This window comes from Vanellus vanellus (assembly GCF_965231255.1).
Source record: "Vanellus vanellus genome assembly, chromosome: 5".
Taxonomy (NCBI): domain Eukaryota; kingdom Metazoa; phylum Chordata; class Aves; order Charadriiformes; family Charadriidae; genus Vanellus; species Vanellus vanellus.
Window position 1 is genome coordinate 77,872,474 of NC_138910.1, and position 27,744 is coordinate 77,900,217.

The 27,744-nt window shown below is 40.6% G+C and overlaps 1 protein-coding gene and 1 long non-coding RNA gene across 2 annotated transcripts in view; one reads left to right on the forward strand and one right to left on the reverse strand.

Annotated features, from left to right (window-relative positions):
- Positions 1–27,744, forward strand: part of LOC309672669 — a 41,757-nt gene that overhangs the window by 5,185 nt on the left and 8,828 nt on the right. The gene's annotated exons all lie outside the window — the stretch shown is intronic.
- On the reverse strand, positions 20,250–22,288 carry JUN (Jun proto-oncogene, AP-1 transcription factor subunit). The gene has a single exon (XM_082483805.1). The coding sequence runs from the start codon at positions 21,858–21,860 to the stop codon at positions 20,916–20,918; it is 945 nt and encodes a 314-aa protein (XP_082339931.1). The 5' UTR covers positions 21,861–22,288; the 3' UTR covers positions 20,250–20,915.

Consider the following 27,744-nt stretch of genomic DNA (forward strand, 5'->3'; position numbering starts at 1 on the left):
TTTCTAATATGAGTTGCAGCTTCAGTCTATGAGGTATATTTAACTTAAAGGCTATTTAGCTTGTCATTCCTGCTGTAACCTCGAGTCTGTCTGGAACTTAATTCTTTTACATGATGTGGATCAAGGCGTGTGATTCAGTATGCAACATTTAAAGTATAATTAAATAGAGCTTCAAACCTGTGAATATGTATAGTCTTCAATATGGGTGCAGGACCTTTGAATCTAGCTGTAATTAATTTAACTTATTGGTGTTAAAATTCCTTATGGCGAGAAGGAAATAAAATAATAATCATCTACACATTTTGAAACCAAATGACAGAGAAATTGAGATTACAGAGTTCTGTAAGACCTAGAAGTAAAATGAGCTGAAAAGCTGTAAGCTTGACCTTATTTAAGCAAATGGGAAATTTTGCCATCTGTTTCTTAGTTTGGTGCCCCTTCTGTTGGGTCCTGCTGCCTTTGCATATATTTTCTTTAATAGTATGTACAATGTGACTGATAAGATTTTTAATTTTTTTCTATTGACTTTAGTTTTATAAGTAAGATTGCAAAGCCTATTCTGTTAAAAAACAGGATTTATTGAAGAAATAGCCGGGAAAGGCAAGACTTTTAATATATATTTTGAAAGCCAGCCAGTTACCAAGTCAGCAAATTTGACAGCCAATTTAAGAGCCCAATAATTCCTCTGAAATGCAAAGAAGGGCACTACACCAAGAATAGCAAAACCTTTGTCATTTAGTTAATGATTGTTAACACATAGCATGGAAAACTATGCTTTACTGTAGGGAGTCAGGAGGTCTGAATTGTGTTCCCAAATCTGCTAAAGACTCAGTCTGTGATCTGCAAATTATTAAGTCTTCAAATCTGACTTAACAAAGTACTGAAGATATCTCAATGTCTTGAGTAAATTGATGGTCCTTACTTAAAGTTCGGTGAAATGAGACCTTTATGTCATCATTATTATTGTTCCCATGCAAAATAGAGATAGCAATACTTGATTACCCTCACAGGAAAGTTTTGAGTTCTAGCAATGGAAAATGTTAGGTGAGTGCCGAGCAGTATTGTTAATATAGACAGCACAAGAATTTTTGGAACACCTGAAAAATTTTAAATCAGAACTTGTTATATTCTTTAAGAGTCTAATAGTGTGGCAGTAATTTCCTAGTGTGCTGAATACAGAAATTTTACTAGGAAACACTACAAATTAAAGCGTGCAGTACTCCTAACTGGCCTTGAGGAGGAACATTTGAACAATATATGCAGGCAGCAACTCTTTCAGAGCCGCTGTGGGACTTTGTTTTGGGAAAATAATATGCAGCAAATTACTTGTTGCTAAATGTAAATCATTGTCTTCAAAACATAATTATGCTTTTTTTTTTTTTTTAAAGTTCTTCATTATATGTATGTGACATGAGGAAATTCTCTTAAAACGAGTCACATTTGACAAGAAAATTTTGGAAGCTAGTTGTATGGGTTCATTTTTAGAAATTATGTTTTAAAAGCCTTTATTTTTAAATTAGTATTTTAACTACTTTTAGAATTAAGCCGGTGTTCCAACAATGACTTCAAAAAAAAAGAATAAAAACCCAAACAGTTGGGAAGAAAAGAGATTCATAATTAGCTATTTGAAACATGCTTTTTGTTTGTAACTTTTTAACTTACTAACTAAATTTATTCAATGTATAAATGTTTTAGAGAAGGGAAATATATTAAGGTTCCACACCTCTTCTCCTTTAATTAAGTGCAAGACACCACATCTGTGTAGGATCACCAGGAAGCTCTTCATTTAAAATAAGAATGGCAAAACTTAATATTACTCAAGATCTAAGAGAAGAAGAGAAGTTGGAGAGAGGAAGAAGCAAACCTTTGGCCTTCTTTGTTATCTTTTACATTTATTTATTGTCGGAGGGTTATAAGGTGATTTTTTTTTTTGCTTGCTACTAAGTACTTCACAGGTCAGTTTTATTTCTGCTGGCTTCTTTAGCTCTATGTATCCAAGGATGGTTCCTTATTAGGTTATTTTGAAATGAAAATGATGGGGTTTGCTTCTGTCTTCTTTGTCAGAGGACTTAAGGATCTCTGTGTTCAACAGTATGGGTATATAGCAGATCAGCTTATATGCATTGAGGAGATTTTATGTTTTCCTCTAGAAGGACATAGTAAAAAATTCTGATTGGTACTAGCGCAGGTTCATCTTCAATAGTGTCATCAGAGAAACTTTACACTGTAGGTGTGCTAATTGTATTTTAATTGTGCGTTGTCAAGAAGCCTGTAGTGAGTAGATTGTCATGACAGAAATACCGAAAATCTTCACATAGACCGCTTAAGCTCTAATGTCATTGTTAAATGCAGAAGTAGGACTCTGTGTATTTCTAAGATTACCTTAATTCAGACAGACCTATGTATAATCGGCACTGACTTTGTGGGAGGATATCAGCTGAAAACAACACAGTAGAGTTTAGAACAGGCCTTAAAAAGGGCAGGTGATGCTATTGATAGGAAAGATCTCTACTTTGGCCTCTGCTGAATGCATGTCCATATAGGGAACTGTTTTAACCCAGCTATAGCTGGGAGGTTTGAGCCAGTTATTTCTGACATGCAATCTCAGTTTTGCTCCTAACTTGTGTCCTTGGGCAAATCACTTAATCTCTGTGCCCTGTTTACACAAGAATTAAAAAAGGAAATTTTTTTCTACCTCACAGACATGTCCTAAGTGTTTATTAGTGTTGGTGCAGTGCTTTGAAGTTATAGAGTGCTTTGAAGTTTTTGTCCTTTGAAGTATTGTTTTCTGACTTCTCAAAGATGAACATTTATTTCTTAAATTAACACGTGCCCATGTTTTCTAGCTTATTTTATGTTGCTATGTCATCATCAAATATACATTTAATTTTCTCTATTCTAATTTCTCAAAGATGAAAGCGACCCAAACTACACCTTGCGCGTTGTCAAAAGAACACGTGAGGTGATGTGGCCGTGGGAGTGAGGAACCTGCAGAGGTCACCCTTTCTCCACCGAGGCTTTCCCACTGAGCCTGCAGCCTGCAGCTGGGGTTACTGGCTGCTGCTGAAACGGCATGTAATGCAACTGAATGACTTCCAGTAACTTCTTATGTTCTCTAGGGCATTTTCTTGATAAAATTGTTGGGAAGCCAAACATTAGTAACACAGTTTCACTCACCGTGATATTTTTATGTTTTCTAATGTGTACTTTAATTTCACTTAAGACAATTGTCTGCACTAATGCCAACTGTTTATTGGGAACATATCTCGCTGTAGAATAACTAGTCTGTAAGAGATAATAAAGCCAACATCATTATCTAAACATCATGAGGGATGGAGAAATATATCTGGGTAATCAAGACATTCTCATTAATAAACATGGCTCAGGAATGAAGCTTTGCTTTGGATAACCAGAAATCTAAGTGTGGCCTAGCTGGCTGAGGTTGAACTATATTTGGGTATAGCTAGATTGAGAAACAGCAGTGTTAGACGTGTTCATGATGATGATTAGAGTGTACTTGACTTGTTATAAGACTGGAAGAGAAGCTGACTAGTCAGAAAGTCTGCAAGAGAGACAAAATGTAGTGCTTAGTTTTGCCTAAAGATTAACTGCAGTAAATTAGGGAAGTCAAAAGCGGAGCTTTGGCACTGAGTGATCCTGTTTGTGTTAGTCATAGTTCTGTAGAGAGTAGGCTTGGGGCCTTCCTGGTGCTGAGAAATCTCTACCCTGGCTGGTATTTAAATCTGAGGTGTTCCCTAGAGTAGTGCGGTCCTCTGAGTGGTACTGACACACACAGAATGTGTATCATCAGGGGCCCGAGCGGGGGCCTGCTGGAGGGAGGGGAAAGCTGATCTGTCCAGTCTCACATTTTGCATCTCAGGCTAGCACATGGGGCTCCCGTCTTGCCCTCTCTGCAACTTCTGCGTTGGCAGGGCATAACCACCCCTGCAGAGTCCTATGCCAGGCCCTATACTTGAAAGAGGTACCTCACAGAAGGCACAGCTCCTAGCCTTGTCCCCTGTTCATGGATGCTTTTAAAATACTAAGTAATACAACAGCTGATGCAATAATTCAGCTGTTTTATTCTATTTCCAATACAAGTCACAACATTATCCCAACACTATAGTACTATTTTCTTAAGTATAAACAAATGAAGATCATGTTAAATGCTGCACTCATGCAATGCAAAATGTTCATTTTTTCCACAGATTAGTGTGTACTTTTATGAGGTTCCAAACTTGCGGTAATCGTAAGTGGATAATACTCACCTGCAAAGTGCCACAGATGTCTGTAAATGCTGATAGAGCAGGCTGTCTATCTGGATCGAACTGTAGGAACGAGGCTTAACGTACATAACTCAGCCAAAGTGAGGATTAGGATTGTTTTACAGTTTACCATGCATATATTAGTGAAGTTTTAGAAGAGTGACCAAACTACTTAGAAACCTTTTTTTTTGCCATTGAGGTTTTTGAATAATTAGATTTAAGTATTTTTCCAAGGTTCTTGATGGAGTTACTTGCCAAGTAGTTTTCTGAGAAGCTACATAGTGGAGGTAGAAGGAAAAAAAACTTTCTGATTTAGCTTCACAGAGCTAAGGAAAAGCAATGTTCTTGCTTCAGAACATACCAAATAAAAGAAAAGTTGGTTTGAAACAAACAGAAAAAATTGTTAGTGGTGATATGATGAAATATATATTGTTACTGCAATTTTCATAACGCAAAGTAAAAAAAAAAAATTACAATTTTTGTGTCTAAGTATTGCTAGTCATTTGTTTCTATACATATTTATTCTGCAGAAGCCTTTACTGTCACAAGCTTAATTTAAATTTAAGAACTAATTTGCCTGTTAATGCATTGACTAAACCTGGACACTAATACTGATTTTACTAGTGAGGAGATACCATTTTCCAATTCATTGGCTTAAATTTGTATCAGTGAAATATTATAATTTCAGAGCGTTAAGTGGGTCCTTTCAGACCAATGCTAATAGAAAGCAGTTATGGCAAAATGCTAGCCCTCATATCATTAGCATAAAATGTAAATGATGTAAAAGTATTAAGTTACTAAATGCTGAGGCAGCTTCAAGGATCAGCAAAACCAAATGGAGAGAGGGCCAGGGTTTTTCTCCAAAATGGGCAGATTTTTTTCCATTTTAAACCAAACAAGCCCTTGTGGTTTTGAGTCAGGAACATACACTGTGTCAGTGAAATCTTACAGAAGGAAATACTTTGTAGAAGTTCTTTAACTATTGAAGACCAAGATCCTCCTTACACCCCCTGCATGCAGTGGGCTAACCTAATTGGCGGCATTACTCCCAGAAGGTGAATGTGGTGGTACCACTAGATCTCCCACAGCAGCCTTTTGGCCATATTTGCTTTGTAGATGTAGAGTAATTTGTGAAAAACTATTCTGAATTTTGTTCTTAGTGATTATAAAATGCTGTAGATATGACTAGAGACCAGTGTGACTTTGAAAGGAAATAATGTTTTGCCACATCATAAACCAGTTTTAATTGCTATTATTTATTAAGTTGTTACAGTTAGATGTCAAGCATCAGACATAGTACAGACATTTACCTAAACAATATCTTGCTAATGAAGGCTCCACACACACACTTTGAAAAGTTTCCCTCTCTGGGGAATCCATTTACAGTAAAATGTATATAAATTGTATTTATTGTGTCAAAATAATTTTCAAATCCATTTGTTTTAGTTCCATAGATGTTTTTTTTTTCTGAATTTGAAGAAATCTAAAACTTTTTTCTATTCAATGTGGGAAACACTATTTTTTTATCCTGGTAAGAAAAATTATGCTATAATTACTCTGTAAAAAATGCAGTATGTCTTCTGAGTTAGCAATGCTAAGCTTTAGTTTCTAGTAACACCACCAGCAGCAAAAGGGTAATGTAGTCTTGCAAGTGGGAGAAAGCAGATAGTAGTGACTGGGGGCTCAGTTAATTCCCTCTTTAAACCTGTTAGAGGGCAATTGAAACAGTTGGCCCTGGCAGAGTCTAATTGGTCTCCCTGGTAGACTTCTTGTAATACATCAGAGAAGGTTCTCTGTATCTGTTGCCTTCTCCACAGCTGTCATTTCAGGCCTCCATAAGCTTTATTTATATTCTTTTTTCTTAATATTCTAGCTTTGTTTCTGAGCTTGGGAAGGTGGCTGTTACATTGTAAGTCCTTTAGGGTTTTTTTATTCCCATAGTTTTACAGAAGTCTGATAATAATTAGCACCAATCTGTGCAAGTTTATTTGTGACCCTTGAGTGACTGTAATTCCTGCATTACTTCTTTGCTTCTCAGTTTTTCAATAGCATTGTTCACTGTGGTATGGAAAAGCAAGGCAACTCAGGATTTAGAAAGACTACCTGGCAGTGCTGGTTTAGCTTGTCTGCATTATTTTTTCTTTGTCTAGAATTCTATATTTAGAGGAGTAGTAAGTTTGTTTCAGTTATTTCATATTAAATGGCTAAAACGTAACTTTCATTTGAATTCTACTTTTCTTAACTATAACCTTATCTATCACCGGTTCACTATTCTATCTAAATCTCTCTATCTAAAGCACTTCCCTAGTCTTTAGACAGTTCAAATTACTCAAGGGGCTTGCTTGTAACCACATTTTTTAAAAAATTGGTATTTTTTCCTTCCTTCTTCTGGAAAAAGGTATGGAAGCGTTTAATTTTTTTTTTATGATTACCTTTATTATCGTTCAGTTGTGCTCCATCCTGATCAACTACATAAAATCATCTTGAATTTTTAGTTGCATTCAGTTTATGTTTGTTGCACCTCAAAATGAAGATTAATTTTCCTACTATAGCAATGCTAGAAAATCATAGGCATGTAATTGTTTCTTTTTTATTCATGTTTTAATCTGTTCACAGTTCTGTAATTTGGTGAGTAACTTTTGTTCAGTTTCATAGTATTTCTCATTGCTAGAGGGTTTTCTGAGGCATATAGAATTGATTCTTTCACATGTTATCTCCTCTTTCCAGTTCTGACCGCTTCCCATGTCTCTGTTTGAATCCTCTGGCTTTGGCTGGCTGTTTTGGTTCCCCCAGAATGTATGTGTCTTCTTGTATGTCAGGATCTGGATTCCTGCACCTCACATTAGTTCCAGTTCAGCAAAGTATATAATTATACATCTATCTATAGAGAGGTGCCTCAGTGGAGTGTAAGTTTGACTCCCAGAAACTTAGTAGGACATTGGCACATGCTGTCTTTTTCTGAATTCTGCTTTAGCATTAAGGAATTGATTAATTGGAGCACTGAATCAGGACCTCAGCTACTCTCCTGTCTGACTCCATGAGAAGTACCCTTGTTGATTTGGATAGCTCCCTAAATCACAAAGTCCTGACAACTCCTCCAGATTCATGGTGTTTGCTTTCCTTGGCATATCCCAAAACATCCTTCTCTGTTCAGCTGCACCTGTGATATTCCAGCAGCTCTCTTTGTTCCCAAGCCATTATGTCTTCCTACTCAAATTTCCATTCAAAGAGTGATTCATGCAGCAGGGGAAAGGCATGACCTAGCTGCCCCCTCAGTTTCCATCGCTTTGCAAATCATGTGCAGTCTCATCTGAACCAGAGCTTTGATTTCAGACTTCTTTATTCCCATTCCTGGAACTAATTCTTTTATGCCTTACTCCTGTAGTCTGCACTGTGAGGAGAGAAATGTTTGCTGCATAAAGAGGCTTTTTTTTTTTTTTTTTTAAATGAGCTTTGGTCACAGGAGCAATGAAAACACATCAGTATGGATTTTCTTTCCCTTAGGAATGCCTTTTCTCACAGCAGATGAATACATATGGTTGTTACCTGTGCTGTAGCTACTCTAAGTTTTACTCATTATACCGGCATCTTTTTTTAAATGATAGCTTTCATACTCTGAATGTTTAATTCTGATGTCCAGCTGGAGAGAATTGCACACCTCCACCAACAGTCTTTACAAGAGCTGCATGCTCTTCAGTCATTCTTTCTAATGCTTTTGGTGTCTTCCATTGTCCGCTGTCCTACTTTCCTCTTCATCCTTTGAATATTACTACCTTATGCCTTTTTCAGTCTTATCTTCCACCAGTATTCCTCTATCACCAAACCCACTCATTTACAACTTCTGCCTGCTTTACTGTGCAGTAGAAGCATTCTCTATTTGAGGAATTTTTTAAGGTTCAGGGTTTTTTGTTTGTTGGTTTGGGGTTTTGTTGTGGGGTTTGTTTGTTTGTTTGTTTGTTTGTTTGTTTTTTCCCTTGCCTAAAGAGCAGTTTTGTGTTTACGAGACTCTCAGGACTAAATTTTGTCCTCTGAGACTTCTGGGACTCCTGCCAGGTGACACTGAAGATGCTGAAGAGGCATCTAGACCCATTGTAGCCTACCTGTATGTATATTTTCTGCTGTTACGGTTCCCAGTGAAGCGAACTCTTTGGCTCAATATGTATAGCATAATAGTACACAGAATAGTAATATGCTCATTAGGGATTTTAGAAGTCCCAGGTTAAGGAAAGAATATTGATTTTTAACAAGTACTTGAGCAGTGAATTAGCTACAATAAGTAAAGAGATGAGCTAGAGAATCAACCTTCTTTTTCCCTTGTGTCACAAGACATAGGGAAAGCTTAATTTCAGCTAAAAGTTAATATATTATAATGAAAATGGGATCAACGTGACATTAAGAAATGCAAGAAGGGATATCGTAGTGACAGCTCAAGCTTTATTAGTACCTTCATGTTTAATTCAATAAAATATCACTATTTAAAATTTATCTGAAGCAGCCAGAGCTTGCAATAGAATTCAGAGTAAACCTACTTGGGAGTATAGCTGGCTATGGCATGCTTGCTAGGAATATTGGCAAATTTAGCTTAATTGTAGCAGATTACATCTCTGATTTGCACTTACCAGACTGTTTTCATTTGGTACCTGTATTACTTTATTTTTGAATCTTTCAAATCAAAAACTATTCAACATCTTCTGCGCTCTGTAGGCTTGCTTTTTGTTAGTTTATGTTACAACAGGTTGCATTAATGTTATTTAGATGTGACTTTCAGTTTTGCATGGATTGGCACCAAAACCACCAGGATGGTAGTTTGCTTCCCCTTCCCCTCTTTTACTCACTGGCATAATTTTCATCCAACAAAGCTTTTCAAAAATACGGAAGGAAAAGGCCTTCCTGTACAAGCTTCCTGTGAATCCTATCCAGATAGAAAAGACTTGTGTAAAAGCTTGGCAGGCAATCCCGGCATATGCCACTTAGTGACTTCCTTGTTTTATGCTATCATTCCACGTACAGCAAATGAATCTGAAAATCAGAGTAATTTCCATTCATTTTCGAATAAGAAATTTTAAATGGTAAATTTCCTATCTGTGTATAACACCCACAATTTAAATTAAAAGTTTTGAATGCTGACAGCATTAGTCATAGGAAATCCTGTATGAACATCCAGCACTTAAGTTGGACCTTCCCCTAGATCACGCCATAGAAGGAGTTTACAGGAAAACATTCTGCTACTCTTAAATACTGCATTGATTTTTAACCCTTTACATGCCATTACATCTGGTATGACAGTGCTTTTTTTCTACAGCCCATTTTCTTGTGATCTAAATGGTATTGAAAAACTATATACTTTAATGCTAAAATTTTCTGTATTTTAATAATATACCAGTAGCATTCTATGGGTACATATGTATACCTATACATCTTCCCCTATGGACACCAACAGTCTTCAGTGTATGCTATTCAGAAGAAAATTACATTAAAAAAAACTTACTGTTTTAGATATTATATTGGATATAAGGGAACCAAGTGCTTCTAATAGCAGGATGTAAAATTTCTTTTTAGTTGCATGTATATGGTTAATTCTCGTACAAGTACATTGCATAAAATACAATGTACAGGATAAGTATTTTAATATATTCAGTGCAAAAACAAAATGGTGTTCACAGAAGCGCAGTCAGAGCTTTGACAAACAGGCTTTGCCATGTGCAGTTATGCTGGTTAACCCATTACCTTTCCCACCCTTCTGTCCCTACTGCTCCCAGAGATGGAGCAGTGGGCTGGGATACCTGTACCCACCTCAGCCGATCCGCAGCAGAGTGTACTGGCACAGGACACTGCCATCACCGTGTGACCTTACAAAGGGGATAGTAGAGACCTGTCACCCATCCTCTTCTGCAGCTGTTGTTATAAAGGTGGCCATCACTGTCAAGTAACCTAATAACCAATTGGCGGTGGTAAAATTTTAAGTTAGTTGTATCAACTTACATTCATTCTCTGTTCTTGAGATACACTCTGCCTTGAATAAAAGTGAGGCAAAAAAGGGGGTTAGCACAGACAGCAATTCACTTGCACCTCAGGGGCTGTGGTAGTACCCTGTGAATGGCAGTGGGACTACCGCTGTGCTCAGAGGAGGATTTACTGGACGTGAACTTCGGGGGCAGCAGTATATTACTACCTTAAAGAACAGACTTGTACCATGATGCTGAAAGGGCAAATATATTAATATTCATGTGTTAATTATCAGCATAAAAAAAGCTGTATAGCTCAGTAAAAATGGAAAACTAAAAAAGCCAACATAACTTTGTAAATTAAACCATAACATGGTCAAGGCATGAAAGTAACTTACAGAGCTATGTTGCATAGGATCATTTTCATATTAGATGGGCGAACCAACTTTGATAGTTTTTTGTTATTATTTAAAAGGAGCCATCCCACAATGGACATTGTATCTCTTTAAAAAAAAGTAAAATCCTAGTTATAATTTTCATTTAGTGGGAAAATCTCACACATGTTGAGTTACTGTGGAACAGCTGGCTTAAATTAAGGTTTCAGGCTTAAGGAAGGAATCCCAGAGCATAAAGTATCAAATAATAGCTAAATTCAAGATTAGGATGAGTTTTACGATGTTAGGCATGGCAAGCATATAGCGGGGAAATGAACTTAAAGAATCATAGGGGTTTTTGTAATGCTATGAATCATAGTACTCCAATTTTAGATCAAAATAAAGCAATGTTTAAATATTGTTTAGTATAGTTTAATAAATGAATCAAAATACATTTTAATACATCTTTTTTCATAGGTGAGAGGCTTTAGATTATGCAAATACCGATGGATTAAAAATTCTCAGTATTTAAAAGGTCTACTTTTATTCTGACTCTACTAATGAATTTCAGTCGCCTTTCATATATTTCTGGAGCTTCATCATTGTAAATAATCATTTTTGGTTGCATAGGCAAAAGTGATATTTTTTACTGACTATATGGAGAGTTTCTGTTTTTTTTCAACCTATACTTATAAAACTTCTCTTTTTTAAGTCATAGACTCATGGACTCATAGAGTCATTTAAATCAGAGTGTAGATCTCTGTGGAGTCAGTATTATTCTGAAGATCCAAACCAGAAGGAGGATTTAGGCGAAGACATAGTTCTTTGATTTGGGGCTTTTTGGTTTTGTTTTTTAAGCCAAGACCTGGACTGCCTGGAAGAGGATAATTAAGTTCAGTACTTCTCTTCTGCACAGTAGATCTTCCTTGTGCTTCACACAACCAGCAGTTACAGAAAATCACATGTGGGACTATGAAGTAGCTCCCCATGTAAAGCTGTAGGTAGAATTTGAACTCAAATTCGTTACTTATTGTGCTATTGTCTGATGTGGTATCAGCTGAACCCCAGAAAAAACGAGGAATCTGGTTTTATTATTGTGTGTTAATTGCTAGGTCTTGCTTGTTCCTGGTTTTATACAGTTGAACAAGACAAGGAGTTTTATTTCTTCTTAATGCCCTTAGATCACTGCTGCCACTGTAGAAGTTAGACTCTCCTAAAGAGGCAGGAAAAAAGGTGAGATTGTTACTAATGTGCTTTCACAGATTGATGGGCCTGCACTTCTGTGTATTATCCCAAAGGGATAACGTTAGCTTTTCCTTCTTTGATCAGTCTGTGGATGTGTTAAAACACTTAGAACTACATTAGAAAGGCTGCACAAAATCAGGTGGCACTGGTCTTCAACTAAGCTCTTGGTGTTCCTAATAAGCAGCAGATTTGGGAACTGAGCTGTTTCTAGCAGAAAAGGACTAAGTAAGATCTTGCCTTCCCTGAGCTCCTTACTTTGTTGCTTTTGTCACCATATTTTGTCATTGTTACCTTTAGCGTTTGGAAATGTAACTGGCTTTGCTAGTAGCGAATAGATATTTGTGGTACCAACCGTGAGAGCATTCTGTTAACAAAGTTGCGGCATTCAACCCACAGGCACCTAACCGTGGAAGCAACAACAGTTAACATTAAGTTAAAACCCAAGCCTTTCCTATATTGCCAGTCTGGCATTTCCTGTCCTGTGAAAAACACAGAAGCAATTTCTGCACATAAGAATGATAAGGCAGGGAACAGAGGGGGCCGAGGAAATAACTTGAAACTAATTTGGGGTGTGCTGGTGTATTTTGTAAGTAAATTCAAAACAGACATGGAAGCCAACATCAGGAACATGTGCAAGAAATTCCATTTATAAGATTTTGAATAATAACCTCACTGCCCTCTTAAATAATTTGAAATATATATGCATAAAGTTAGTCATCTAACAAAAACAGTTTCATAAGCAGGTACACTAAGGACTCACAGTTCTTGTTCAAGTTAATGGGTGCACAAAAAATGTTCACTGTGAAAGTCAAACTACGTTTTATAGGTTTGTCCATATGGGAAGTTGATCTTGTGTAACCAAAAGTGTGAATTCAAATTAAGTTTGTAAAAGTGGTGCAAAATCTGGCGTGGCATTTTTGTAGTGTAATTTAAAGTGGGAAGAATGAATTTAAGAGTTCTGACTCAATCTCTGGTAATTTGAAGATTGCTGGTGAGCATTTCTTTCAGAAGATGCCACATCCCTTCTACTTGTACCTGCATTTATGTTCCACCTTCCCTGTTGTCTGCCATCATTTCGGGTTTCTCTAGAGCTGCGTGGTTAACTGAATAAGGGAAGCAATGCAGATTAAAATAAGTATCCTGCAATATTCCAAACAGTGCTACCAGCACAAGTGAGGGAGTGGAAAAGAAGAGGCAAAGGAGGAGGGAAAAGGTGGCTGCTCAGGCTGGCACCAATATAAAAAAAGTGCTTACACACATCAAAGCTGAGCTCCCTAAGGCCAGGAGGTGGATCTGTCAGTGAAAGCTGAGCTCCCTAAGGCCAGGAGGTGGATCTGTCAGTGCTCGCCTGTCAGCAGCAGCCCTTGTAGCAGGAGTGGCCAACTGTTCAGCTAGTGCAGTCCACAGACGGGCATGTAAACTTGGTAGCTTCTTAAACACCACAGCTAAAGCTACCTGAGGTCATGCAGCAAGGCCCCATATCAAAATCAGTAAAGTAAGACTGTACATTCTTCTTTACCAGTTTTAAACAATCAATTTTAAAAAGCTAGAGCTGTGCAACTTTCTTCTGAAAATAAAAATTTGGTCTGAGGCTAAGCAAATTCCTGATAAGAAAAAAAGTCTCTTGGGACAAAATGTTTTGCCCTTGCTCATTTTCTCTCTTTCTTTCTTTCTGCTCTGGAAATTCTGACATCCCTGTTTCCCAACATGAGAAGACGCTATGGTTTTTAAACATGTTTTCTTTCCAATATTTATCAGTGGCCTGATTTCCAGAACTGGTATAACCAGCATCTTTAGGACTTGTGCTACCTTTTGGTAACTGTCAATCAGTATTTTGACAAAGAATCAAATTGGTTAACTTTATTGTTACTTTTGCAAAATTACACAGAAGCAAAAGCTGTCAGTAGTTGTGACACTTAGTCAGGGCACTTTCCTAAATATACTAAGCTTAAGTGGTTTTGGGGAAATAAAATTTGGAAGTTTCTAACCAAGCTGATGTATTAAAAACAAAGATTAATCTGCACAGAGAAAAGCAGCCTGCCTTTTCACAGGCCACAGCCCTGAAAACTGATGTAGTGGGAAATTAGACAAAGATGTGCTGTTACCTGCAGTGCCGCACTGGAAAGATACTGGTTAGAAATCTCTGTTTCAAGGAGAAGAAACCTGGGCAAAGACAGCTAAATTCTGCTTACGTTCCATGATTTAAAGAAGGAAACTTTGCTGTTAACTTTTCAAGGACTAGCTTTGGTCAGTAACCTTGCTGTGGACTAACTGTAAACTCTTGTACTGTCAGTCCTGAAGTCAGCTCTACTTACTGTATAGTTTTACATGTTTTTTATGTAATTTTGTATATAAAAGCACTTTGTTAGAAATACTTTATCTGGTTCAGTCAGAAAGCAGTGAGAACGGACAATCTATATGATAGCCAAGCCAAACAAGAAAACTAGAGATGGATTTTCCCTTGAGAATTTGGTTTCTTTTTCTCCCCTTCAGGTATTTGGGTCAGACACTTGGTGATTATTTAGCATGATAAGGATCATATCTTGACTGGGGCCCTGAGACATCACTGGGGCTGGGGGGGTGTCATAGTAAGTCTTGTCTTTAATGACTTCTTGTAAGGATTTTTGAACAGTTAATGTTTGGGGATACCTTAGTGTTTGTTACATTATGTGTATGATGCAGTAGAATCAAAATTTGCATGCGGAAATTTGTTCATCACTTACATGTGGTGGATGTTTGCAGAATGTTTCTTTTTAGTAAAAGGAAGTGTCTCCTGATTTTAATCAGGTAATCATTACACCCTGGTTTCATCCTGTCTGACTAGAGGCTAACTAGAGTTAAAAAAAGATAGACTGCTGAGGCATAGGCACTTCCAATTAGCAATTTAGTTTACCCAAATCACTCTCTGAAGAGGCCTGTGCTTTTCTGTTAACCATAAGAAGAACCTGTGGTGCCTCTTAACCTAGATAACTTACTTAGGCATCAGAAGTTAAACTGAATAAATCCTGAGCTACATCTTTAGAGTATTATGGCATCATTTAAAAAGGAACTTCTTGTGTTCACCTTCTCAAGGTGAAAATAAAAGAACCACCAGAGCTTGCAAGTTGTGGTGCAGCAACTCACAATGTTTACTACCGTTAAAAATTCTAAAACTACTTTTGGACAAAATGAAAATGAACTTTTCATAGTTGCCAAGGTGCTTTGATTTGCGGTTGCACAGAGGTCAGCAGCTTTCAGAATCGTGTCACTTTAAATAGGTAGGCTTCAATTTTGGTAGTGCTAGGCCATGCTTTTAAATCTACCAGTAATCCATTCAGTGGAGATTCAAAACTTCTTAAGTTATCTCTTTTCAATATGGGTGTTATGTGAATGCCTTTGTGAGTTTGAATAGCAGCATTCACTAGATTATGCCTGCATCGTGCGTGTTTTCATGACTAGTTATCTGAGACATAAAAAGCATGATAACAGCAGACATCTAAAAGTCGTGCCCACTGATTCATCATCGTGGATGAGAATTCAGAAAAATAAGCATGGATGCTTGGTTTTGAACCCTTAGTGTCCTCTGAAATAACTGTGGTTATTCTATGATTAAAATGATGCAGGATCTCCCTACTTGTTGCAGTGATTATTTTAAGAATTCAGGGAAGCTATTAAAATTAATCTTTTTTTTAGTACACTTGCATGATAGCGGGTTTCATCTGAAGTCTTTTCTGGCTACTGACCATCTGAGCAGAGGCTCCTGTTGCAGACATCTGTGCAGCCTGTTCCAGGACTGTTTGCTTTTGAGCTCCATCTGCTGGAATTGTGTCCTGTTTCCCACATCTTTGGTGTTATTATGCTGCCAGGTTTCACAGGAATTTGTTTTAATTTAAGAGAAAATAAGGAACAAAGTTCACAGTTCAGAGGAATTTCTAGCAAGTCGCTGGTCCTTTTAAGGAATCGACCTAACAATTGCTTGGAGAATACAAGGCTCAAAACACAAAATAATTGTGAGACTGAGGAAAAGAAATATTAGTTCTTTCTTCACTTTTGTTTACAGAGTTAGTTTCTCGATATTTTATTTAACCTATCAAGTTCTGTATGAGATTTCAAAAATAGGTTACTCACTTTACTCATTTTTCTGAGTTATGTTTTTGTTTTGTTTTCCCCTAATGTCGGTTGTTACTCTATGACTAAGAAAATTAGCAGTTTTCAATATTTAATTAACTTTTAAAAAAGCCATTCTTCCCCATTGTAACTGTGTTTCTAGTATTTCAGAATATTTAAAGACAGAAGGGACCATGATGAACATCTAATATGATTTTTGTAGTTCCATTGTTCCTTAACAAAAATGTACTGCAAAGAATAATGTGCAAAGTTGGAAAAGAGGACCCTGCTGTGCAAAAGCACTCTAAAACTGTTTAAGTAGTCAGAGGCTTTCACGGTAAATTATATGATGACTTTCTACAAGTTTTCTTTGTAAGAAGCACCATTCTCTGTTCAGATGATATATTATAATGTTCATGTCAACAATAATGTATGTGCGTATTAGGATGGCCACCAGTCCTTGGGTGCAGACACTGGTGTTGGCAGTGTGTGTAATTCTAAAGAACAAGCACTTCTCTGGAAGAATTACCTTCTCAAAAAGCAAACCATCTACATTTTGAATTTTCCTTTTCTTGAGTTGGAAAGCTAATACTACTTTCCTTCTATCTGTCCATAAGCTAATGCTAGATGTTACTAAGGTATATTCTGTTTCATAATGGGTTTGTGTATATGGTAATTTAAAATATTATTCCCTCACTGTCCATCTGCCTGTTAGCAATATTTTGTGTTCGCTTATGATGTTTGCAACATTTTTTTTCTATGCAGCAAACTTTGCCTGAACTGGTTTTAGTTTCTTGATGTGGGTAACTATGCTGTTATACTGAAGTCTTGGGAATAGGGGTAGAGAGGAAGAGGTGCAGAACAGAGAAAGCACTAAGCTTGATATTAAAGATAAGTGTTCTTTTCTTTCAGTTCTGCCTTGTACTTCTCATGGACATGGTACACCACAGTCCACAGTGTACTCCGCAGAAGCCCAAGCTTGTTCCAGCCTGAGCTGGTCCATCTGCCTCCTCAGTCTTTTCAGTAATGCTGCCTGGGCTAATAACCCCAGAGCCTCAGTTAGGGTTATTCACTCAGGCAGAGCACTGTGGTGATCCAGGTCTATAACTTCCAATTTTGCTGCTGGTTCAGGGCTCTACGCTCCACTGTGCGGTGTCCATACGTGCTGTGTGATACTGAATAGATGATGTAAGCCTGCTGTCTGTACCTGGCTGCCTGTGAGTTAGATATTTTGCTACCTGCAGAGTTGTAGGGATAAGATCATTAATGTGTACACAGCAACATACTTTATTCAAAGGCCTATTTACTTTTTCAGAAAGTAATTATTATAATGGATATTTTAGGCTTCTGCATGGGACAAAACTGTCAGTCATTTTTCACATAGGTTTGGAGAGATATCTCTGTTTCTTGACAGCTTCCTATACAATGGAAAGATAGTTAAGGCATCTCTTGGTCGCTAGACTTCACTGTTAAATGTGTATGCACTGCCTTAGGCTGGTATTTAAAGTGCCATGTTTTGAGGTCAGTATTTTTTAGACCTACAGAGATGTAGGCGAGTCAAGGTCTCCTTTAGTAACTGCTACTGTGTTCTGAGATTGAAACTGGCTGGTGTTTCCACTGTAGAATAAGTTAGATTGTTACTGTTATTTCTGTAATGTAAAGTACTTTGGATTCAAAATTCAGTGAGTAATCATGGTCAGCCCCCCCCTTGTAGCTCATTTCTGTTCAAGCGATAGAAGTACGAGGGTTTTGTTTGGTTTAGTATGGACCTAAATTCTAATTAATATTTCTGTGTCCCAAACATGTTGTTCTGATTATAGGTTCTTTGCCTAGGCATTTCTGTGTAGCCTGCCCTGTTTGAAACCCTGCCTTTTTCTGACTTCACTTCCTGAATCCGTTGACAACACTCACAGCCAAACAAAATACATGTTCACAATGCTGTTATTTGCAAAATATTCCCTTGTGAGTACAGCTGGGGCAACAAAAAGAGAGTTTCTCTCTGAATCTCAAAGAGAACTGACTATTCCTTATAGAAGTGAGGCACATAGTGCATTAGGCAATTTTAGTCTCGGCAGTTAAGTAAGTGTTAAAACTTTGCATTTCACCACATACAAATGCATGCACATCTTTCATTACAGTTGTGCGTATTGATCACCGAGTGATCTAGTAATATACTGAGAGCGCTGAATTTTAACCTGTGCTGAAGTGAACCAGACAGCAACAGGCGTATAGCCCACCACACTGTTTACAAAACAGATGGAGGTGGCGGGAATATAAACTTAGTTTGCCCTGTCTTAGGCCCGATCCTCATATGAGATGTAGGACCACAAAAGGGTTCATCTAAGTCACCCCTCTTCTTGTGAAGCTGTATAACTGGCACTAAAAACCACCTTGCTTGATGGTAGGCTCTCTGACTGGACACCAGTGCCTCCTGAGCTGGACCACGTCAAGTAACTTGTGTCGCAGAAGCCAACCCATCCAACGATGTCCACGTAACGAGCAGCGCTATTACTCAGGAACTTTTTTGCCTGTGCTACAGAATGTCGTATTTGAGAGAGAAAACACATAACTGCAACGCTAAATGTCTGTGTGCGCGTATTAGGATAGGGTGGAGCAGACTGTCACTCAGCTGTATTTAATTAACATAGTATTTTATATAATGTATTTATTTTTCACGTAATTAGGTGATTAAGCAAAATGCTTGCTAGTAACATCTATTCCATAACCCAGCACTCTTGAGAGTTAAACATGCACCTTTGCATGTAATTAATCTCCTTGCCCTGCTTATTTTGCTAGTTGGCACTTGCTAAATCCCTGTAAAACCACACCCAGCAGTGCTGTGTATTATCCCTCTGCTGTCTATTCCTACATATGGTCAAAATCAACTTACCTTCCGGGTTGCTGACATCAGCAAAATGTACTCTTGGCAAACTTCAGTATCCTCCTAGTAACCCTTTGTTTGGTTGGTGTTATTACGATTGTATTCCTCTGACAGCAGCAAACACCATCTAAACAGTGCCTACCTTGACACTTGGATTATGATGTGGAAGAAGGTTACCATAATACCATATTTTAAATGTTAAAACAAACCTTCATGTGATAAAATGCATTTAATATGGAGGGGAGGGGAGAGTTAGAGGAAAGGTACTTCTATGCTTCCCGTCAGGAACTGACCCACAGTGGTTGCAAGTTTCAGGGTATCATTTTGATAACAGTAAAGGTGTACATATCTACTCATCTTGTGAGGTGACCTTAGCAAGACTGTCACTTCAATTGAAGTTATGCTTATTCCTATTTTAAGGAAAAAAATACATTTTTAAGACTGCCTGCTCTAAAACATTAGCATTCACTAATAATGAATTTCTAATATTTTCTGGCTGTCTTTTGGCAACATCTATTTCCTCTTAGATGTTTGGATCTCACCAGCAAGCAGGAAAACATCTGGTTTCCCTTCAAATATATGCTTATAAAATGAAATTAATTTGGTACAGTGTTGAAAATCTTGGTATAGTAATTGTTCCCCCACCTGCCCCCCAATGAGTTAAGTAGCATGTTTCTACGGTATATATTTAGTCATTGTACTAAACCCCAAGATTATTTTATAAAAAAATACATGGGAAGCACCAGAGAAGTTGCTATTTTCAGCAAGTTGCTGAAAACAAGCAACAGGAGTTGCTGTTTTTCAACAAGTTGCCCTTTATCATTTCCTACTAGGTTCTGTTTTCCCAGCTTTTCTATTGCTAAAAAGTTTAGAACCATAGTGACAACCAAAAGGGAAAGGATTTCAAGATAGGGAAACAGTTATAAAATTATTTTACTGTTGACAGCAGCACTCATAAATACCAACAAACAAGGATCACCTCCTACCTAGGAAGGAACACACGGATAAAGCTGAATGTTTCCATTTTCAAAGTCTACAGCATGTTTTGGTTTTTTTAAATACAATCACTTGCCTTATCTTCTTGAGGGCATTAATTTAATAAAAAGCATGTCAGATCAAGCAGTGAGTTGCTCCAATTACGGAGCAATTTCATACACTGGCTTCCTACCCCTCTACAACCTGCTTGAAGTTACCTGTCTAAACTAGGTCACTAGAATATGGCAGGCAAGCTAGACAGGTTACAATTGGGAACTACAGCTGCAGGATAAATAAAAAAGTTGTCTTAGTTTGGTGATCAGGATCTAACTTCTCCCTCTCCTCACACATTCTCCAGGACATGCCTGTAGTTACAGAGTAAGTCCAACATAATCCCTACCCTTTCGAGTTCAGCACAAAGAGCATTTTCCCAACTCGGGTACTGGCAAAAAAAAAAAAAAAAAGTATGAGGGGGAAATGCATTTTAATTATTTTATTTTTCTTAAATATAATAGAACCTTCTAGAATTTTTCCAGAAACAGAAACATTAAAAAATTATACTTTATTACAAATGGTAAACTCAGAGTGCTAAAAAAAAGCCTCTTATTTACAAACAATACTGGGCAGTGCCCAAATAAACAACATAAAAATAACTTACAAAGTCATGAAGTAGTTTATTGACATTAATCAACTTTCATAAAATAAAATAAAAAAAGATATGTACATACACAATTTACTTGAAGGCAGGCAGAATAGTTCTTTTTTGTTTATCAGCCTCCCACAAACCTCCCTCCCACTTTTTTTTTTTTTTAAGGAATACTACATAAAGCAATCTACAGTTTCTATTGCAGTTTAACCTTTAATACTGAATGATCATCGAATGTTAGGTCCATGCAGGTCTTGGTCAATGTTAAACGAAGATCTGACGTCTCATCTGGGCAGGAACAGCACTTCTCGGAGTGGTGCTGGCCGCTTCGCTACTAACTCGAGCTGAAGGCTCACCAGTCTTTCCACACATGCGCTTTGCAGAGCACAGGCAGGACTCAGCCGTTCAGCTTTTACCATTAGCTTTATGCATCTGCCACTTTGGGTTTTTTGTTTTAGTTATACCACAATATCACAGTTCTCATTTAAGACAGTCTCTTCAAAACGTTTGCAACTGCTGTGTTAGCATTAGCTGGCACCCGCTGTTGACATGGTTCATGACCTTCTGCTTAAGCTGTGCAACCTGTTCTCTGAGCATGTTGGCAGTGGATGCCAGCTCTGAGTTCTGGGCTTTCAAAGTTTTCACTTTTTCTTCCAACCTGGCAATCCTTTCCAACTTCCTTTTCCGGCATTTGGATGCCGCGATTCTGTTTCTCATGCGTTTTCTCTCGGCTTTGATTCTCTCCTGTGACTCCATGTCAATAGGGGACAGGGGAGGAGTTTCCCCTGGCATTTCAGGTACAGTCTGAGGCTCTTCTTTCAGAGCCTGAAGCCTGGGATGCTGCACGGGCATCTGGGGGTTTATGTGATGCTGGGGTGCGTAGCCCATGTTGTTTGCGTTGTAGTTGGGTGCGGAGTTGAGTGCGTTGGGGTTGAAGTTGCTGAGATTGGCATACACCGGGGGCTCGCTGTGCAAATTCGTATTGAAACTACTGTTGCCGGCCATAGAGGACACAGGTGCCATGCCGCTGTTAACAGGTTGAGCAGCAGAGGTAACGCTGGGCATGGTGTTCTGGTTGTGCAGTTCCGCCAGGGCTCTCACAAAGCCTTCCGCGAACCCCTCTTGCTCGTCAGTGACATTTTTGGGGCAGAGGAACTGCGTCGGGGTCGGCGTGGTGGTGATTAACCCGTTGCTGGACTGGATGATGAGCCGCTCCAGTTCAGGCGAGGCCAGTTTCAGGAGTCCCACGTCGGGGGAGGTGAGGATGTCGGCGTTCTTGTTCCTCAGGTGCGGCTTCAGGTTGCTGGATGGGTCGGACAGGTTCAGCGTCATGTTCTGCTTCAGCACTTTGGCGTTATTATATCCATACCCGCCGCTCTCCGGCGGCACGAAGCTGGCGTTCAGGGCATCCTCGTAGAAAGTAGGCTCCATCTTTGCACTCATAGAACAGAGTCCGCGGAGTGGCGCCGGGAGCTGCGGCAGCGCGGAGAAGCTGCCCGGCCGCCGCTTGCGCCCCGCTCCGCCCGGCCACCCCAACCCTCCCGGCCGCGCAGGGAGGGGGGAAGGAGAAAGCGGAGCCTTACTTCTTCTCGACGGGGCGCGGAGGGTCCTCCCGGCGCGGGCCGGGCCCGCGGTCCCCTGCTGCCGCCGCCGCGCTGGAAGTCCGCCTGGCCTCGGCGGGGCGGCGCGGGGCTCCGGTGGGGCGCCTCGCCGCCCTCCTCCTCCTCCTTCTACTGCCGACCGCGGAGCTGGGACGCGGGCTCCGCCGCCACGAGTACTTTTCCCCTCCCCGGCTCCGCGCTGCTGCGCCCGCTCCTCTCCCTTCTACCCGGCGGCCGCAGTCTCTCTGCCGCCTGCCCGCCCCGCGCTCTGAGCCCGCTCCCGGCGTGGAGCCCTTCACTTATCAGCGACCGGGAGCCCGCTAAAAATAGCCCATGATGTCACCCCGCGGGCTCCCCATTGGCTGCCGCCGCCTCTCCCGGGGGAGGCGGGCCGCTGGCCCGGCCCGGTGCATATCAGCCGGTCGCCATGGCCACCCCGCCCCTAGAAGCTTCTCAGCGCCGGCGCAGGGCCTTGTGGGATGAGGTAATGCTGGCGGCGGCTCGGGGCATTGTGGGCTGACGTATTGTTTTTGAATATCTGGTTACCGCGTCCAGAGCGCGAGCGGGGTTGGCCGCCGCCGGCGCCTCCTCAACGGCCACGTACCAACCGCCCGCCGGAGGGGCGGGGGAGCACCGCTCGGCCCCTTCCCGCCGCCCGCAACCCACCGCCTCTTCCCCGTTCGTTTTCCCGTCCGTTTGCGTGTTTCTACGCCGGTCCCCGTAGGCGGGCTGCGCTCCGTCGGGTTCCGGCCTCTCATTCGTGTGTGTCCCCATCCCGCCCCCCCCCCCCCCCCCCCCCTCTCGCCGGTGGTACGGCCCTTCAGGTGGCGCTCCGGGGGAGGCCTCACGTGATTTCCCCTCCTCGCCGCCGTCCCGCCGCCCGTGCGGCTTCCAGGCAGGGCCAGGGCGGGCACCAACCGCCGCGGGGCAGCCCCCGCCCCGCCGAGGGGCCCAGTGCCTCCCCTCCCCGCCGGCCGGGCGTGCCTGGGGCTGGCGGCCGCCGAGGCCTCGCCCTCGCCCGCCTTCACAACCGGGGCCCGGCGGCTCTCGGGGGAGCCCCGCCGGGCGGGAAGGGCGTCCCGACTCCCGGAGGGCCGCCAATGCGGAGAGCGCTCTGGCGGGGCTGAGGGCCCCCGTGGGCCGCCCCGCCCTCCCCCGCCCAGCCCCGCGGGTGATGCGGGTTTCGTCCGATACCGCCCGGTCGCTGTGGGGGTGTACGCAAAGGCACGGCTTTGACGTTAAGGTGATCGGGGATGTCAATTCCCGGTCTCAGAAACGTGGCAGGATAACAGCGGGGGGGGCGGGGGGGATAAAACCTGACAGGAAGAAGCCTGGTTCCAGATGGGCTCTCTAAACTCGTCCTCCGAGGGGAGGGGACAGAGACGGCCTAATTTTAGAGAGTGCCCTAGTATTACTGTGGAAGTACAGGTTGGTCGGGGGGGGTGGAGTGGGAAAGTAAAGGCTGGAGTTAAGGGATCCTAGTCGAGGAGGAAAGTCTGCGTTGGCACGTTCACCTCGGAGCAACAGATAAGGGATCTCTGGTTCGTTCTAACTGATCTGCGATGAATGTGGCATGCATCGGTATAGCACATACCTCTAATAAACGGGTGCACCCTACTGCCTGGATTCATTTTTCTTACCTTCCCCCTCCTCACCTTGCCCCGCACACACCCTTCTCTCTGGGAGGTGTGAATTTGTGAATGCTGACGGGCAACTGCCTCTGGAATAAAGTGCAGCAGCTATTTAAGGACAGACGGTGACAATACAGGGTAGGACAGCGGTGTACTGTTGTATTATGTTGCCAACAGCGCAACAAGTGCTCCTTAGGCTTGCAACACAAAGCTCTTACCTGCTGTTGGAGGGTGGTCCAGCTTCTTATGTCAGTGAAGAACTTGGTCTATCAGGTTAAATCACTTTTTACAGTATAAGAAGCTGAAAAACTTATGTCTAGGTTTGAAAATACACTTTCAAATTCTCCAGTGCTATTTTTTCCTAGATGTAATGACATAATTACCAGTTACAGTATAGGAAGCAACAATGAAGCAAACAAACACAAAGCAGCTGTGAAAGAAAAGTGAAGGTCTAGCTCCCCTGTTTGAAGTTGTTTTTTTTTTTTCTTCCCCGTTTTCCCTGGTGTTCCCACCTGACTTCAGCCACTATATATATTTGATCACATGGTGGGCACTGGTGTTACTTTATATGCTAACTGGGATTACGCAAACAATACATGCACTTTTTTTTGTACATTTGTGTGGACAGTCCGTGGCATGAAATAGAAAGTTTTGGCCGGGAAGTGCAGGCTCACTGTGTGCTGTTGGTATACGCACAACCTTCACACAGGCAGCATCTGTCTGTGGTACAGATAGCTCAAACTACACAACTGCTGCTGTAGTTTCAGCTCCAAATAGTTTTGCCAAACAGCAGTAAGTTACTGCATAAGCATAAGAAAATCTCTGAAATCCATTGATGTAGTGAATGCTACAAGCAGTTGTTTAACTCCTTTTTAATCTTTACATACATACAGGCCAGTGACTGACTCTTCTGGCACATGAACCAAGGGGCATCAAATGAAACTGGCAGGTTTGGAACAAATGAGAGAAATGGCTTCACAGAATTGTAGTTAAGCTGTGGAACTCCTTGGCAAGAGTGCTGTGTGGACTGAGGGGTTTTAAAGCGATTAGATGAATTCACAGCAGAGAAATCACTTAAGGGCTATCGAACACAGTGCATCTCTGGCTCTGGAAATCCCAAAGCTGCAGATGGCTTGTGCCTGGGAGAGCATCCCGAGGCAAAACTGCTGTGCCCTGGTTTTCTGTGCTTCTCCACGTATCCACTCTTGGCTCCTGTCAGAGATAGGGTATCTAGTCAGACCTGATGTGGCGGTCCTTGCTGCGTTAAAACTCCCCCGAGATAGTCCATAAATGATCTGTCTCTGTTGTGTCAGCACGCAGTTTTGATGCTTATAAAGGGCTTGTCTATGCAAGGAAGAAATTCTGGGAAAATGTAAGACATGAATTTTAAGTAGTTTGCTGCGTGGAGGTTTTTATTGTGAAATAAGAATTATTTAAAAATTAAGCTAAAAAGGGTTGGTTTTTTCTGGTTTCTGTTACATAGGAAGCCATGCAAATAATTTGCTTTAGTCAGTTTTCTATATAGACAAATAATACTAGTTAAGTTTGTTATGGTTAATTGTTGACATATTTAATTTGTTAGAGTTTTGTTGTTCCGTTTTATCTTTTTTTTTTTTTTTCTGCATGTTTCTTTTGTCCTAGAAAGCCAACTTCAGACTACAAGGATCATTGTAGCTTTAACCTATTTGTATAATCTAAAAAATTCTGCCTTTATAATCTGTCCACTGATACCAATGCAAATTTTTCATTGGCTTCAGAGAGTGTTGGATCAGGCAGGAGATATTAACGTAAAGTAATTTAATTTTTTTTTTTTTTTATCCCCCACCCATTTTAGTTTTCTACTTCCTTCCTTTTGCAGAGGTGGAGTTTCAGGACTAGACATTCCAGTTTGCCAAAGACGTGTTGCTACTGAGGCCTGTAGCTATGGGGGACACCCATCAGTCCACTCATTATGTTAATTGCTACTCACTTAGAGGTTATTTGGTCGAGGCTGGCAATAGACAGTCAAGCTGGTCATAAAGGTTGTGCATAGCAGGAGAGCTCTGAAATCAAAGACAAATGCTCTTTGCTTCTCCGAGGGGATTTTCTACCTAATTCGGGACTGACTGGTGAGCGGGTGCTTACGGAGGTCTCAGCTTAGATTTCAGACGAGTGCCCCAAGTTCACCACCTGAGACTCGCTGAGCGCCGCAGATCAGAAGTGGGCCCCGTGAATAGAGAGACAGTGATCCTTCGTGGCCATTTGCCAAGGAGCTGGGAATTTTGGTGACTGTGCCCTGATTTATTAAACAGCTATTACTTTAGGGCTTTTTTTGCCCCCTTTCCTGATATCCTTAAGTAAATATTCCTTTAGTAGTATGAAAGAACACTTACTGACCCATTTATAAACCATAGCCCTTTACATGTCTCAATAAACTAACTTGTGGGTAGGGATTGGAAATGAACTATACATCTCTCTTGCTGTGAGAGGCAGATGCTTTGAGCAGTAGTAATGCAGATTTTGATTTATAAAGTTCTCTAATCAATCAATACAAGACTGACTGAGGCAATCAGATAATCTAAATAATTAAATGGCTTTTCAGGGACAAATTAAAATTTCTTATACATACCACATCCGTCTAAATTATGTTTAGTGTCCAGGAATAAATGGGTTCGTTGTTTTGTTTCATTCCTGTATCACAAATGCTTTTGTCTTATCTCTAGACCATTTGGAAAAAAAAAACAAAAAAAAACAAAAAAAAAACCAAAAAGGATAAATGACAGTTTCTGCTCTTTTGTGTTGGAAACAGTACTCACAGAAAGAAAATGGTTGTTTCCATGCAGTTTTTCTTTAAACTTATATATATTATACCTCCTTGCTTTTTCACCTCATCAGAGATGCTTCCACAATATTTTTTACTACATAGACAATTTTTTATTATATAGATTTCTTTTTATTTTTCTTTTTTCTTTTTATTCACTTCCTGCTTTCAGATGTGATATTCTGCTTCACCTCTGCATGAAGTGAATAAGAGTGGGAATTACTGGATCTTCTCATACTGCTTTTTCACTTGCTTAAGGAATTACTATAGAGCAGGTTTCCCCAGCTGAGGGAGGCAAGAGTTTGAAAAGGCAGAAGGGTCAAGTATTTTTCTTTTATTTACTACATCAGGGTATAGTAAAAGGAGCTGGGAGCGAGAGGGCACAAGGAACAGAGTTTCCGTAGGCTAAAAGGAGGTAAAATAATTCACAAATGCTCCTGATCCCAATTCATCCCCAGTTCCTCAAGGTGTGTTTCTGTAGTCGGTTCAAGTCCACTTAAGTCTGCGCCACGGCAGAGGTGTGGCAAAGAGGTGCCAGCTTGTCCACCCCAGCTTCCATGGCCTCTCCTTTTGCTCTTTGCCCCTAGTAGGGCTGATGTGGCCAGGCAGAGATCCGGGAACTGAATCTGGCTGAAAGCTGGGCTGAAATAAAGGGAAAAAAAAATGTATTTGAGGATATAAGGGAGGGGTGGGAATGCATAGGCCAGGGGATGAGTGGGACTCACAGCTTGAAGTGAAGGATCCTGGAACAAATCTATACAAGACCGAAATATGGTCTTGAGCTGCACGTGAAAAATGCTCCTCAGAACTACAGACACTTGTAAATGAATATCATGTCCATCTCCTCCACCCTCAATTAGTCATCGCATAACCAAGCTATACACGTTTAGTCCTTTTCATCTTTCTTCTTGTCAAGCCCTTTAGCCTGTCCCCCTCACCTACTCATCCCACCAATCATTTTAATTAATCTCTGAATTTCTTTGAAACTACTAGTTTGTGGAATGGAGGCAAATGAGTAGGTTAGAGAGAGACAAGATTGTGAATGATGGAGGTGGAGCCAAGTTAGGAGACTTTGCAAGACCTGTTGGGTTGCCTCTGGGGCAGGACAGCAACACTGGCTGTAAACACAGAGAAAGACTGCAGAAGTAAGGGAGGAACCACTAAAAACATTTTCCATTTTCTTAAGAATGCTGTCTGAGCAATTCAACCCCTGGATGTTTATGTGCAGCAACATATATATGAAAGATTTGATACGATTGTCTCTAGAATAGATAGTTAGTAGATAGTTAGTTATA

Coding starts and splice junctions, on each gene's coding strand:
- JUN (XM_082483805.1), bottom strand. CDS start 21,860: ATGAGTGCAAAGATGGAGCCTACTTTCTACGAGGATGCCCTGAACGCC.